The sequence below is a fragment of the Mustela nigripes genome, chromosome 1 (assembly GCF_022355385.1).
Source record: "Mustela nigripes isolate SB6536 chromosome 1, MUSNIG.SB6536, whole genome shotgun sequence".
Lineage (NCBI taxonomy): Eukaryota > Metazoa > Chordata > Mammalia > Carnivora > Mustelidae > Mustela > Mustela nigripes.
Genome location: NC_081557.1, coordinates 85,824,643 through 85,841,100, shown reverse-complemented (window position 1 = coordinate 85,841,100; position 16,458 = coordinate 85,824,643). Strand labels below are relative to the sequence as shown.

General features: G+C 38.0%; 1 protein-coding gene across 1 annotated transcript; it reads right to left on the bottom strand.

Annotated features, from left to right (window-relative positions):
• Positions 1-15,298: 15,298 nt before the first annotated feature.
• On the bottom strand, positions 15,299-16,240 carry LOC132012395 (olfactory receptor 8B8-like). The gene has a single exon (XM_059392347.1). It carries the CDS (start codon positions 16,229-16,231, stop codon positions 15,299-15,301), a length of 933 nt encoding a protein of 310 aa, XP_059248330.1. The 5' UTR covers positions 16,232-16,240.
• Between the last annotated feature and the right edge of the window lie 218 nt (positions 16,241-16,458).

The window sequence follows — 16,458 nt, the reverse complement described above, 5'->3', positions numbered from 1 at the left end:
TCTTCTCTAAGGGGATCTGTGAGCATAGAAGGAAAAAGTTAGAAAGAGAAAAACCCAGATTTTTCCACCATCTCTTCTCCCAGGTGTGGTGTATGCACAGGGAAGATAAAACATTAGCCCAATCTGGATGCACAAACTACTTTTCAATTATCATATTACTGAGTGACTCAAACTGCCCCTTATTGGGCTCTGTAAGCTAAATAACAAAGAACTTCAAAACAGCCTATAGAGTAAAGGGAAATACTGCCAAATGTAAACATAACTGTTGGGGGGGGGGCAGTTAAGGAAGAAGTTTGCACCAGGACAGAACTATCTTTCTCTCCTCAATCATTTTCATTCACTTGAGCCCTCTCTTCAGCAATAAAACTGGAAACTGAGACCTGGAACTGGCTTCTAATGCAGATTGAACTTGGTGTGATGGAAACCAAGTAGATTGTTTCTAATCCAAAACTAAAGAACCAGTCTACAGGAAGTTACGGCTCCATGCCACAGAATCAAAGTCACAAATCTGTAGTAGCAACACAGACAGAATGCATTCTTTGACCACCACCTACAATATCTCTAAACACTCCCAGCTCCTGGCAGATTTTTTTCAATTTCACTTGAGACTCAGGACTGCAAAACTGGGGAAAGTGACATATCTTTGATCCTCAGACTTCCATCTCAAAAAAGGAGGACATGAATAAAAATGAAATTTAGAAATTCACCCACCTTAAGCCAGAAAACTTTGGTGCTTCCTTATCATTATTACTCCCATTGTCATGGAAGGACAATTTCAGACTGTGAAATTTGTTCCTTTAACTCAAAGAAAACGCAGCCAACACTTAATTGCTGATATACGCTAGAAAATCTTTTAGAACTGTAGATCATAATTTCTGATTATGACTTTGAGTTCCCTTAAACAGTAGACAAAAACAGTCTTTACTATTATCAGTTTTGCCACTTGGTAAGTCACAGAAGATATAATGTGAGTGTGATTATATAATGTACTTGGTTGTAAACAAGGCAGAATCTTGCTCAGTGTCTTCCCCAAGGAAAATCTCTAAGTGTAATCAGAAACTGTGGGGATTCTATAAACACCCTGGACCATAATCTGTCTTCAGTTCCTTAGGGATTCAACAATTTGATCAATTTTTCCCTTCCCTGTAGGGATCATACCTCACCTCAAGGAATAGCCAAGACCCATTCCCCATTCTGCAAAATGGTGGAGGAGGAAGCCTTAATCTCTACTTTTCTACATGACACACTAATTCAAAAACAATTTGCATACTGATTCCCTTTATAAGAAATCTAGAAAATGGCTAAGACGGTCAGGCATCCAGTACATGCATGAAACCAGACATATTGAAGCTGTTAGGAAAATTAAAGATAACCTCTTGTCATAGAACCTATGTTGGCATAGCGCATGTGATTGGGACAAAAATCCCCCAGTTCCTAGCTACTCCCTGGAAAAGGAAAGAGGTGTACCATACATCCAAAGCCTCAAGTTGTTTAGGAGCTACCCATAAAACTAGCTTTTGTACTGTATGTCTCAGAAAGGTGAGGGGACATGGAATATGGCATTGTTTAGCTGCACAAGCTAAGAGAGAACAGGGACTGCAGTTTGGGTTGGAAATCACAATAGCCACCTGCCCACCATACACACATCCCACTGACTCAGCACACAGCTATCAGTAGAAAACTCTTTTCCTCCAATCATGTATCTAATGACCCAACTTGCAACTGCCCCTCAGAACAATGTATTACTTAAACTATAACCCCTGGAGGATTTTACTAGTTACCAAGCACATTTAGACACGGGCTTAAGAAAAACCAAACTGGCAACAGGTCTTTGGGGGAAAGGACAAAGGGAACTTTCTAGGAGCAAGAAACATGCAATTTATCCCATACAATAAAACCCCTATAAGAACATCAGTGAATTTTTCAGCAGAATTCAATGGATTTCAACAGAAATCTTGCAGGTCAGAAGAGAGTGGGATGATCTATTCAAGGTACTGAAAGAAAAAAAAAAGGGTCCACCAAGAATAGCATAAATACCAAAGGAGAAGAGAAAACATTTTTTTCTCACATGAAGAAAAAGCTGGAGAAGTTCATCACCACTAAACCTGCCCTATAAGAAGTGTTGAAAAGAAAGGACACTAAATAACATCACATTACCTTAAGAAAGTCTAAAATAAAGTGGTAAAGGTAAACACATAACAGTACAGTATATTGCATTATAAAAGTGGTGGGTAAATTTCTTTTACTTTTGATATGGAAGTTAAAAGATAAAAGTATTAAAAGTAGCTATAACTAAAAATGTTAATAGACACAAAACACATGTATGCATTAAATAAAGCCTTTTTTTAGTGACAAAAGCAAAATGTCAGAAATATTACTTTAAATCAAAACTACAGCCCCAATAATACATGTGAGTATATGACCAAGTAGGAAAATATGTGAGTGTGTGTGCTAGGCTTACACATGGACACCAAGAAGGAAAGCTATTACAATAAACACCTATACTGAAAAAGAAGAGACACTTGAATCAACAACCTAATTTTATACCTGAAGGAACTAGAAAGAAAAGAACAAATAAAGCAGAAATACATCAAATAGAAAATAGAAAATAATAGTAGAATCACTGAAAATAAGAGCTGTTTTATAAGATAAAATTGGCAAGCCCTCAGCAAGTCTAAATAAGAACAAAGAGAGAAGATCCCAATAAGTAAAATTAGAAATGAAAGAGGAGACAATAAAACTGATGTCACAGAAATAAAAAGTAAAGGATATAAGATTATATGAACATTTATACACCAACTAGATAATCTAGATGAAATGAATAGATTCCTAGAAACATACTACCCACTAAAATAAATCATGAAAACAAAGAAATTCTGAACAGAACCATAGGGGGTATCATGATTAAATCAATAATCTAAAACCTCTCTAGAAGGAAAATCTAAGCTTCTAGTATAAATTCTACCAATTATTTAAAGAAGAATTAACACCAGTCCTTATCAAGTCCCATAAAACTAAAGAATACGGTAGAATTTCAAATCCATTCAATGAGTCCAGCATTACCCTGATACCAAATCCAGACAAAAATAGTACAAGGAAAGAAAATTAGAAGCTAGTATCCCTGATGTATTCTGAATTCATCTGAAGAACACATAAGCATATATTTACACACACACTTATATTTAAAGGCTGAGAAGGGCAAAAGCATCATTCTTTACTTTTACAGAGAGGATTCTGTTAGTAGTAAAAAAGCAATCAGTCTCTGAATTTTTACAAATGCAAAAACTGCTTAAAATAAGACATGGCTCCAAACATAAAACAATGGCTTATACCTACCACGATTACAGATTTTTAATTTAATTTTTTTTATTTAAATTAATTTGTTAACATATAATGTATTAGTTTCAGGGGTAGAATTTAGCGATTCATCAGTTGGGTATAACGCCCAGTGCACATTACATCAAGTGCCCTTCTTACTGTCAACTCTAAAGGTAAAAAGATAGAAAAGACCACTTGGGCACATATTAGTCTCTTTGGGCTATTATAACAAATCCATGGATTGGGGGCTTATAAACAAGAGAAATTTATTTCTCACAGTTCTGGAGTCCGGGAAATCCAAGATCAAGGCACCAGGAGATTTTTCATCTCTGGTGAGGTCTCTTTTTCTGCTTCATAGACTGTTTGTCTTTTGCTCTGTCCTCACATGACCAAAGGAAAAAAGAGAACTCTCTGATATCTCTTTTATAAGGGCACTGATCCCATTCATGAAGGCCCCACCTTCAGGACCTAATCAACTGCCAGAGTTCTCACTTCCTAATACCATCACACTAAGGATTAAGTTTCAACATAGGAATTTGAGAAAGCCACATTCAGTCTATAGCAGACTTCACTTTAAAAGTCTTTCTTTATGCTCTATGATCTAAGATCTATATCTAAGATCTGTGTTTAGGATATTTCCAACATACTGTATATGATTTTGAAACTTCTACACTCACAAAATTAGGTTACAAAAAGTGATGAAAATTCAAAATGGAAAATTTCGGAAAGGATCCAAGGTAAAGAGTAGATTACTAATTATTTGAAATGAGGTCAAAAGTCCTGCTAGGAAACTCCACGACTGCATGTGGTATTTAAAAAGAGGCACTAAAGGAGACAAGATGGTGGGGAAGTAGGAGGAGGCGCATTTTCAACCTGTACCCTAAAGTGAGTTGATTACCTGCCAAAGAACTCCAATCACCCATGAAATCAGCCTGAGGTCAGAATTATACACGTCTGGATCTCTACAGGGGCAGAAGACACCAGTGGGCAGGTAAAGCGGAGTGGGAATGGCAGACTGATATCGAAGATAACAAAAGGGGGAGGGAGCCACCAGAGGCAACTGGTTGGAAAGTAATACCCCAATATGAGCGAGAGTGCCCTGCGTCTGGGGACCAGCATTAACTTGGAGTCTGGTTGAAATCACTCCAAAAGAGCAAAGGATCGCGGGGGGATATTGTGGGAATCTGGGCGGATAGGGACAGGGGCTTAAGTCCAAGGTCCCTGGACAGCCTCCCCGGCGCTGAGGCAGAGAGAGTGCCGCGGAGAAACCAGCTCTTGGTCCCTAAGCCACCAGCGTGCCTGAGAATGTGTGGGTTATAGCTCCTGTGAGGGGATGGGAGCCACGCCAGTCTGTAGAACCGGAAAGCGCGAGCCCTACCACAAAGCTTGATATACGGGCGCACGTCCTTCATGCTCCCCTGAGTTACAAAGGCCCAGCCAGCGCTCTTTGACCCGTGCCATTGTTTCAAAGCCTAAGCTGCGTGCCCCAAACTCTCCCCTGACAGAGGTGCACAAAATCACAGCCTGGTGCTTATGGACTTGCACCCCGTTCTCAGTGCCTCTGAAAGAGGTGCGTGCAAGCCATAGCCACCTCTGAAAGAGGTGCGCGCAAGCGGGGCACTCCCAGCCTGGGCCAGCGGGAAAATCTCAGTGTGCGATCACTGCTTGGAACCTCTCTGGCAGTTGGGAGCTCCCAGACAGCCGCCACTGCCTTGGCTTTGGGTACAAGCAAAAGATCCTGCGCCCCCAGGGTCTGCAACTTGGAACCTGCTCTGCCAGAGGCCAAGGGGGAACTTATTTAGGCTCTGCACCCAGACTGAGGCTTCTCTCTGAGAGGGAGATCAGGGTGCGGTTTGTTTTCCTCTAAAACTACAAAACCCATCAAAGGTGGTCAAGGTGAGAGAAAAAAAAAAGTGAACAAGCATAAAAACCGCCAGAAAACAAAAGCCTGAAAACAACCAGTTTCCTCAGAGCCCACCCCCTTGAGGGGGGCTGGAGGACTTAACTCAGGAAACATCATTGACTGACAACTCACGTGGCAAGCTCCTCCCCAAGAAAACAAACCAAGAAAGAAAAAAAAAAAAGAAGTACAAGAGAACAACAGCTACTTCATAGGAAAATTTGTATTGTTCACACGTTCCTACCATTCTGGTTCATTTTTTTTTTTTTACACATAGGTAACTTTTTTAACCTATTTACCATCAAAGCGAGCTGTACAGTACATCAAATTCCATAATACCTTTCTAACCTTTCAACCTGAACATACACCTATGTTTTTTTTTGCATTTTTATTTTTTGAATTCCTTTTTTAAAATTTTAGTTTAGTTTAGTCTAGTTTATTCCTTTTTATTTTTATCCTCTAATATTCATATAGAGTTAAACTTCAAAGTAATGCCCTTTTCCCAATCAATACTACCCCTATAGGTAAACCAATTTTTAATCCCCTTTATCTTGAGAAAGTTGAGTCCTTTAACAAAGATATCAAGATACATCCAGAAAGAATCAAAACAACCTTCCTTGCATACACTGAGAATTTATAAGAACTCTCCCATCTTCTTCCACCAGTGTTTCTGTGTTTTTTGTATTTGTCCTAACAGCATATAAATTTTACACTTGGGGTTCTTTTTAATGAGGTTCTTTTTTTATTTGCATATATATATATATATATATATATATATATATATATATATAACATATATATATATATATATATTTCTCTTGTCATATACTTGTATCAGTCTTTTTATCTCTTTTTGTTTGTCTACTTCATAAATCTTACCTTGAGGCCCATCTGAGCTGAAACTTCTTTTTCATCTTCCCATTCTTTCCTGTCTCTCTCTCTCTCTCTTTTTTTTTTTTTCTTCTTTTCCTTTTTTTCTTTTTCTTTTGTCTCTTGTTTGGGTGGGGAATCCTGATTGCTCAGAGGCATTCCAGGGTGCACCTTGACTGCACCACAGCCGATACATTCAGCTACATCCATTCAGTCATCTCTCAACAAAATGACGGGGAGGAGGAATGCCCAACAGAAGAATAATACAGAGGATGGGCCTTCTGCAACAGAGCTAACAGCTATCGACATAGACAATATGTTGGAAAGAGAATTCAGGCTAACAATTATCCAGGCAATAGCTAGGTTGGAGAAAGCCATGGATGACCAAATGGAATTTATTAGGGCTGAACTGAAAGCGACCAGACAGGATGTTCACAATGTTAGGGCAGAGCTTAAAGCTACCAGGGAGGAGGTTCACAATGCTCTCAATGAGTTCCAATCTAATCTAAACTCTCTCAAATCTAGAGTAACTGAGACAGAAGATAGAATTAGTGATCTGGACGACAAACAGAGAGAAAGGATCAGGAGGAAGCCTGGAACAAACAGCTTAGAAACCACGAAAACAGAATCAGGGAAATAAATGATGCCATGAAGCGTTCCAATGTCAGAATTATTGGAATCCCTGAAGGGGAGGAGAAAGAAAGAAGTCTAGAAAATATAGTGGAACAAGTCCTTCATGAAAATTTTCCCAATCTCGTAAATGGAACCAGCGTTCATGTACTAGAGGCTGAACAGTCTCCACACAAGATTATACATTCCAAAAAAACATCACAACACCTGATAGTCAAATTGAGGAATTATAATTGTATGTAAAATCTTTTGAAAGCTGCCAGGGCAAAAAGGCTCTTTACTTACAGAGGGAAGCCCATCAGAATAACGTCAGACCTGTCCACAGAGACCTGGCAAGCCAAAAATAACTAGCAAGGTATATTCAGGGCACTAAATGAGAAGAACATGCAGCCAAGAATACTTTATCCAGCAAGACTGACATTCAAAATGGATGGAGAGATAAAGAGTTTTCAAGACTGGCAAGGCTTAAAAGACTATGCAACCACCAATCCAACACTGCAGGAAATATTAAGGGGGGTTCTATAAAAGAGGAAAAATCCCAAGAATAGCATTGAACAGAAAGATAGAGACAGTCTACAGAAAGAAATACTTCAAAGGTAACTCGATGTCAATAAAAACGTATCTATCAATAATCACTCTCAATGTGAATGGCCTAAATGCACCCATAAAACAGCACAGGGTTGCAGATTGGATAAAACTACAGGACCCATCCATATGTTGTCTACAAGAGACCCATTTTGAGAACATAAAGATATACCCATACTGAAAGTGAAGGGATGGAGAAGGATCTTTCATGCCAATGGGCCTCAAAAGAAGGCTGGGGTAGCGATTCATATCAGATAAATTAGACGTCAAACTAAAGTCAGAGATACAAAAGGACACTACATAATCCTTAAAGGGACTATCCACCAAGATGATCAAACAATTGTAAATATCTATTCCCCAATATGGGAGCAGCCAATTACATAAGAAAACTGTTAATCAACATAAAGAGTCATATTGATATGAATACACTAATCGTAGGGGATATTAACATGCCTCTCTCAGAAATAGACAGATCTTTGAAGCAGAAAATCAATAAAGAAACAAGAGCATTGAATGACACATTGGACCAGAAGGACCTCATAGATGTATACAGAACATTCCACCCTAAAACAACAGAATACTCATTCTCCTCAAGTGCACATGGAACCTTCTCCAGAATAGACCATATACTGGATTACAAATCAGGACTCAACTGATACCAAAAGACTGAGATGATTCCCTGCATATTCTCAGATCACACTGCTTTGACACTGGAGCTCAATCACAAGGAAAAGTTCAGAAGGAACTCAAACACCTGGAAGCTAAAGACCACCTTGCTTAAAGAATGCTTGGATCAACTAGGAGATCAAAGAAGAACTGAAACAATTCATGGAAACCAATGAGAATGGAGACACTTTGGTCCAAAACCTATGGGATAGAGCCAAGGCGTTCCTAAGGGGGAAATACATGCCATTCAAGCCACCCTCAAAAAAAAATTGAAAAATCCAGAACACAGCAGCTGTATCTACACCTTAAGGAACTGGAGAATCAATAACAAATCAAACCAACTCCACACATAAGAAGGGAAATAATCAAGATTAGAGCAGAGATCAATGAGTAGAAACCAGAGATACAGTATAACATATGAATGAAACTAGAAGCTGGTTATTTGAAAGAATCAATAAGATCAATAAACCATTGGCCACATTAATCCAAAAGAAAAGAGAGAAAGGCCAATTTCATAAAATTATGAATGAAAAGTGAGAGATCACAACTAACACCAAGGAAGTAGAAACAATCATCAGAAGTTATTATCAACAGTCATATGCCAATAAGCTTAGCAACCTAGATGAAATGGATGCATTCCTGGAAAATATAAACTACCAAAATTGAACCAGGAAGAACTTGACAACCTGAATAGACCGATATATAATAACGAGATTGAAGCAGTGATCAAAAACCTCCCAAAAAACAAGAGCCCAGGACCTGACGGATTCCCTGGGGAATTCTACCAAACCTTCAAGAAGAAAGAACACCTATTCTCCTGAAGCTGTTTCAAAAAATTGAAGCAGAAGGAAAACTTCCTGACTCTTTCTATGAAGCCAGCATTACCCTGATTCCCAAACCAGGCAAAGTCCCTACCAAAAAGGAGAATTTCAGACCAATATCACTGATGAATATGGATGCTAAGATTCTCAACAAGATCCTAGCCAATAGGATCCAACAGCACATTAAAAAGATTACCCACCATGATCAGGTGGGATTCATTGCTGGGCTACAAGGATGGTTCAACATTTGCAAATCAATCAATGTGATAAAACAAATCAATAAGAGAAGAGAGAAGAACCATATGGTCCTCACAATTGATGCAGAAAAAGCATTTGAAAAAATCCAGCATCCGTTCCTGATTAAAACACTTCAAAGTATAGGGATAGAGGGAACATTCATGAACCTCATCAAATCTATCTATGAAAGACCCACAGCAAATAACATCCTCAATTGGAAAAAGCTTGCAGCCTTCCCATTGAGATCAGGAACACGACAAGGATGCCCACTCTCACCACTCTTGTTCAACATAGTATTAGAAGTCCTAGCAACAGCAATCTGACAACAAAGAGAAATAAAAGGTATCCAAATTGGCAATGAAGAAGTCAAACTCTCTCTCTTCACAGATGACATGATTAATATGGAAAACCCAAAAGACTCCACTCCAAACTACTAGAACTCATACAGCAATACAGCAAGTTGGCAGGATACAAAGTCAATGTACAGAAATCAGTGGCTTTCTTATACACTAACAATGAAAATACAGAAAGGGAAATTAGAGAATCTATTCCATTACTATAGCACCAAGAACCATAAGATACCTGGGAATAAACCTAACCAAAGAGGTAAAGGATCTGTACTTGAGAGAACTACAGAACACTCATGAAAGAAATTAAAGAAGACACAAAAAATGGAAGACCATTCCATGCTCTTGGATCGGAAGAATGAACATTGTTAAAATGTCTATAATGCCTAGAGCAATATATACTTTTAATGCCATTCCGATCAAAATTCCACTGGTATTCTTCAAAGAGCTGGAGCAAATAATCCAAAAATTTGTATGGAATCAGAAGAGACCCCGAATCACTAAGGAAATGTTGAAAAACAAAAATAAAGCTGGGGGCATCACGTTACCTGATTTCAAGCTTTATTACAAAGTTGTGATCACCAAGACAGCATGTACTGATGGGTACTGGCATCAAAACAGACACATAGACCAGTGGAACAGAGTAGAAAGCCCAGATATGGACCCTCAACTCTATGGTCAATTAATCTTCGACAAAACAGGAAAAAATATACAGTGGAAAAAAGACAGTCTCTTCAATAAATGGTGCTGGGAAAACTGGACAGCTATATGTAGAAGAATGAAACTCAACCATTCTCTTACACCATACACAAAGATAAACTCAAAATGGATAAAAGACCTCAACATGAGACAGGAATCCATCAGAATCCTAGAGGAGCACATAGGCAGCAATCTCTTCGATATCAGCCACAGCAACTTCTTTCAAGATATGTCTCCAAAGGCAAAGGAAACAAAAGCCAAAATAAATCTTTGGGACTTTATCAAAATCAAAAGCTTCTGCACAGCAAAGAAAACAGTCAAAAACACAAAGAGGCAATCCACGGAATGGGAGAAGATATTTGCAAATGACAGTACAGACAAAAGGTTGATATCCAGGATCTATAATGAACTCCTCAAACTCAACACACATGAAACAGGCAAACATATCAAAAAATGGGCAGAAGATATGAACAGACACTTCTCTAATGAAGACATACAAATGGCTATCAGACACATGAAAAAATGTTCATCATCATTAGCCCTCAGAAAGATTCAAATTAAAACCACATTGAGATATCACCTTACACCAGTTAGAATGGACAAAATTAACAAAACAGGAAACAACATGTGTTGGAAAGGTTGTGGAGAAAGGGGAACCCTCTTCCACTCTTTGTGGGAATGCAAGTTGGTGCAGCCTCTTTGGAGAACAGTGTGGAGATTCCTCAAGAAATTAAAAATAGAGCTTCCCTTTGACCCTGCAATTGCACTCCTGGGTGTTTACCCCAAAGACACAGATGTCGTGAAAAGAAGGGCCATCTGTACCCCAATGTTTATAGCAGCAATGGCTACAGTTGCCAAACTATGGAAAGAACCAAGATGCCCTTCAACGGACGAATGGATAAAGAAGATGTGGTCCATATACACTATGGAGTATTATGCCTCCATCAGAAAGGATGAATACCCAACTTTTGTAGCAACATGGACGGGACTGGAAGAGATTATGCTGAGTGAAATAAGTCAAGCAGAGAGAGTCAATTATCATATGGTTTCACTTATTTGTGGAGCATAACAAATATGGAGGACAAGGGGTGTTAGAGAGGAGAAGGGAGTTGGGGTAAATTGGAAGGGGAGGTGAATCATGAGAGCCTATGGACTCTGAAAAACAATGTGAGGGGTTTGAAGTGGCCGGGGGGTGGGAGGTTGGGGTACCAGGTGGTGGGTATTATAGAGGGCACGGATTGCATGGAGCACTGAGTGTGGTGTAAAAATAATGAATACTGTTTTTCTGAAAATAAATAAATTGAAAATAAATAAATAAATAAATATATAAATATGAAATGTCCCATGGGGGGGGGGGGAGAAGGTTCAGCCCAAATGGGCCCCAAGGTAAGATTTACAAACTATACAAACTAAAACAGACAAACAAAAAGACTGATAAAAGTATATGACAAGAGAAAATATATATATATATATAGGCAAAAAAAGGAAGAACCTTGTCAAATAGAACCCCTAGTATAAGATTTATATATTATCAGGACTAAAACAAAAACACAGAAATACTGCCCACTGGTGTCTTCTGCCCCTATAGAGATCCAGACGTGTATAATTCTGATCTCAGGCTGATTTCATGGGTGATTGGAGTTCTTTGGTAGGTAATCAGCTCACTTTAGAGTACAGGTTGAAATGGCACCTCCTCCTACTTCCCCGCCATCTTGTCTCCCCCCAAGCCTTATATATTTGTGACATACTCTCCAATGCCACATGTTGCTAGGTACTCAGAGGTACAAAACACTGTGTGTGTGTGTGTGTGTGTGTGTGTGTGTGTGTGTGTATTTGTGTGTGTGTGTCCTGCAAGTGAATGTGTATGTGTGTGTCTCAGTATATATGTGCATGCATGTTTGTATGTTTTTCCAAGCAAATGTTAAAAGCAATAACTATTTCCTTTTCCTAGATTCAAAAGTACTTCCTGCTCAGTCCCCTTCCTCTCAGGAGCTGGAACCAGGAACCATCTACCTGAAAGTGGGTTCCATATCATACATTCAATATCTCATATAATATAACCAGAACATTGTGTGTAGGTGTTTGTGTGTGTGTGTGTGTGTGTGTTTAAGGAGGCAGTGTCAGGAAGAGTACAGAATGAGGTTCAATAAATTTAATAAATTTAGGGATTTAGGGATTCAGCAATTAAAAGGACATGGAACTCAAAGCTTCTTGTACTTCTGCTTTTCATGACACCTGAACAACAGTGAACCTGATCATGCCTATTCTAAGTCTGGTCTGAGCAACACCTGCTCATGTATAGAAAGTTTACATGAAAATTCAAAATGTAATCAATGTTGCTTCCAGTTCTGAAGTTCTGAAGTAAGAGGATCATTTTTGTTATTGCTTAGAAAGCCAAGCTTGCACACTGATTCAGAGACAGCTCTGTCCTAGGACATAGGTACAGACAAATCTCATGGCTTCCCTGCTTAGCTCCTAGCTGGGACAATTTCAATAGACTCATACTTCCTCTTATACCTTTTTTTATTGCCATTCACATAACTCAAAAAAGGAAAAACCATAAGGGATATTCTATGTTATGTGTGTGACCGACCTGACTTGGTTCTCTGGCTTAAAAAAAAAAGTCCCTATACCTGCATAGTGTTTGAACTACTAATCAGAAAGCTGTCACCTAGTTGCTTTTACAAAATCTTTGCAAATCTGAACTTTAATAAATTTTGTTTTCTCACATTTATAACAATTTTAATGAACTTCCCCCCAAATAATTTGAAAAGTGGAATTTAGTTCAAAAGGTAGTTTATCCTTTCTGAAATAAAAAAACTGCCATTTCTGAAAGTCTTTTTGAAATTGAAGCAGATTGCATTTGAATTCTGAGACCTCTTAAAAGAAGATTAGTGACCAGTGTTAACATATACTTTTAGGTACCTCAAATAGTGATAAAATATGAACAAAATGGATGCATCTTTGTAATGTCTATAACAGTTCCTGAATATCAATAGAGAACATTTACATATTGACACATGTGTTTCAATAGGCAAAACAATTGCATCAAAAGAGACAGTAAGTAAAAGGAAACAAACAAACAAAACCTACAACCAAAACCAACTATTTTAAGAAATGGAACTTGTTAAATTAAAATAAAGCATGTTGATATAAGGATTAGGGGATGTGGTGTCAGAGGTCATTTTTTAAACTGAGTTCAGTTAGCCAACCTATAGTACATCATTAGTTTTTGACACAGTGTTCAGTGATTCACTAGTTGCATATAATACCCAGTACTCATCAGATCACAAGCCTTCCTTAATGTCTTTCATTTAAAACCATAAGTCAGTGACTGTCTGGTGACAGATGGCAACTACACTCCATGGTAAAGATTTGATAATGTATATAAATGTCAGATCACTATGCTTTATGCATAAAACTAACAGAATATTGTATGTCAACTATACTTCAATTTAAAAAATTATTTTTTAAACATTAATAAATAAACCATAGTCAGGATTTTAGGGATACCAAACATCTAAAACAAAAACAAGCCAACACACCAGTTATGCTAAATTTAACAATACCTAAATCTTGAGTGGAAATTAGAAAACAGGTAAAATAATAATTTTATTAAAGTTATCTTAGAAATATTTAAATTATCACCTGATTAAGGACTGATGATTTTTGAAGTAGTCATCTGTTTGTATTTCCTAGAAATAAAAATAATCCAACATCCTATACCAGAAAATAAATTCTCACAATTGGATTTTGTTAGCCAATTAAATAACCTGACTGGTGTTCTATGCTAAGTGACATAAGTCAGTCAGAGAAAGACAAATACCATATGATTTCACACATATATGGAATTTTAAAAAACAAAATGAATGTGGGAGGCAAAAAGAAAGGCAAACCATAAAACAGATTCTTTTTTTTAATTCTAAAATTTATTTATTTTATTTTATTTTTTCAGTGTTCCAAGATTCATTGTTTATGCACTACACCCATTGCTCCATGCAATATAAAAAAGATTCTTGACAAAAGACAACAAACAGGATGCTGTAGAGGACTTGGGCAAGAGATAGGTTAAATGAGAGATGGAAATTAAGGAGGAAATTGGTTGTGATGAGCACCGGGTGTTGGATGCATGTGACAAATCATGAAATTCTATACCTGAAACTAATATGACACTGCATGTTAACTACCAGGAATTTATATAAAAACTTGAAACTAAAAATAAATAAATTAGAGCAAAACAGACTACAAACAGTGGTAGACATGATATCAGAAGGTTAAGAATTTAGACTAAATCTTTACAAAGCTGTGTGACTTTAGGTAAATCTAACTATTCTGAGTTTCACTTACCCAGCCATACAATAAAAATGTTTTTTTAAATGATCAGTTACATGTTGGTTTAACTGTACAAAGGTAAAAGAGAAAAGTCTGCCAAAATGATGACCATTCACCATGTTGTAGAGGAAAAAATAATTTCAAAATGAAAATGGGAAAAAGGAAACAACATGTTTATTATGTAATGCTACTATTAAATTAGGAGAAGGAAATGAAAAGGGGGGAGATTGAAAGGGGAGATGAACCATGAGAGACTATGGACTCTGAGAAACAAACTGAGGATTTTAGGGGAGGGGTTGGGGAATGGGTAGCCTGGTTGTGGGCATTAAAGAGGGCACCTATTGCAAGGGGCACTGGGTGTTACAGGCAAACAATGAATCTTGGAATGCTACATCAAAAACTGATGATGTACTGTATGGTGGCTAACATGACACAATAAAAAAATAAACAGAACAAAAAGGTGGAGAAGAATGGGATTGGGAGGGAGACAAACCATAGGTGACTCTTAATCTCACAAAACAAACTGAGGGTTGCTGGGGGGAGAGGGGTTGGGAGAAGGGGGGTGGGGTTATGGACATTGGGGAGGGTATGTGTTTTGGTGAGTGCTGTGAAGTGTGTAAACCTGGTGATTCACAGACCTGTACCCCTGGGGATAAAAATATATGTTTATAAAAAATAAAAAAATTTAATTAAAAAAAAGGTGGAGAAGATATTCTGCTATTGGTGAGGAAAACTAAAAGACCTATTATATAAAGAATAAAAATAAATTGTGAGACTCAAATATCCTTTAACATATTAGGAAAAAATACTAAGAAGACTGCCACTTCAAGTATTTTATTTAAGCACACAGAATCCCCCCATGTATAACAAACTACAAAGACAGACACTGTTGATCAAAACTGTCTCTTGCTGAAAGTTTTTCTCACAGCACATTTAATGTCTTTGTTTCTCAAGCTGTAAATGAAAGGGTTCATCAAGGGAACCACATTGGTATAAAAGACAGAGGAGATTTTTCCCTCATCCATAGACCCAGCAGAAGATGGTTGAAGATACATAAACGCACCTGATCCAAAGAAGAGAGAAACAGCAATTATGTGGGAACTGCACGTGCTGAAGGCTTTGGACCTGCCCTCAGTGGAGCTGATGCGCAGGATGCTGGACAGGATGAAACCATAAGAGACAAAGATGGTAATAGTGGGCACAATCACATTGATACCCTCTAAAATGAAAACCACCAGCTCATTCACGTAGGTACTGGTGCAGGAGAGCTGGAGCAGAGGGAAGATATCACACAAATAATGGTTGATGGTGTTTGCATCACAGAAGGTCAGTCTCAGCATGCATCCAGTGTGAGCCATGGCATCCAAAAATGACACCAAGTATGAACCAAGTATAAGGATGGAACACACTTTGGGAGACATGGCAACATTATATAAGAGTGGGTTACAGATGGCCACATAGCGATCATAGGCCATTGATGTCAGCACATAAGCTTCAGAAACAGCAAAAAAACAGAAAAAGTAAAGCTGGGTCATGCATCCCCTGTAGGAGATAATATTCTTCTTTGATGTGAAGTTAATCAGCATTTTGGGTGTAAACACAGAAGAATAACAGAGATCTATGAAGGACAAATTGAAGAGGAAAAAGTACATGGGGGTGTGGAGATGTGCATTCAGCTTGATTAGGGTCAACAAACCCAAATTTCCCAACACAGTGACCATGTAAGTGACTAGAAACAGGCAGAACAGAGGGAGCTGGAGATCTGGTAGGTCTGTTAGCCCCACAAGAATGAATTTGGTCACAAAAGAAGCATTTCCAGAAGCCATTCTTCTCAAAGGGATCTGTGAACACAGGAGAAAACTGTTACAAAGAAAATAATTCAGTATTTCCCACTATATCTCCTCTCACAGGAGTTGGGTTTGTACTGGAAATGTCTGAGACTAGCCCAACCTGGACCCACAGAATCTGCTTTGTCATCATCATGAATCTAGTGACATGGACATTCCTTTATTATAGTCTTGATATACTGTATAAGCAAAGACATTCAAAACCT

Excerpts from the sequence above, each read along its gene's own strand:
- LOC132012395 (XM_059392347.1), bottom strand. The coding sequence starts at position 16,231 with ATGGCTTCTGGAAATGCTTCTTTTGTGACCAAATTCATTCTTGTGGGG.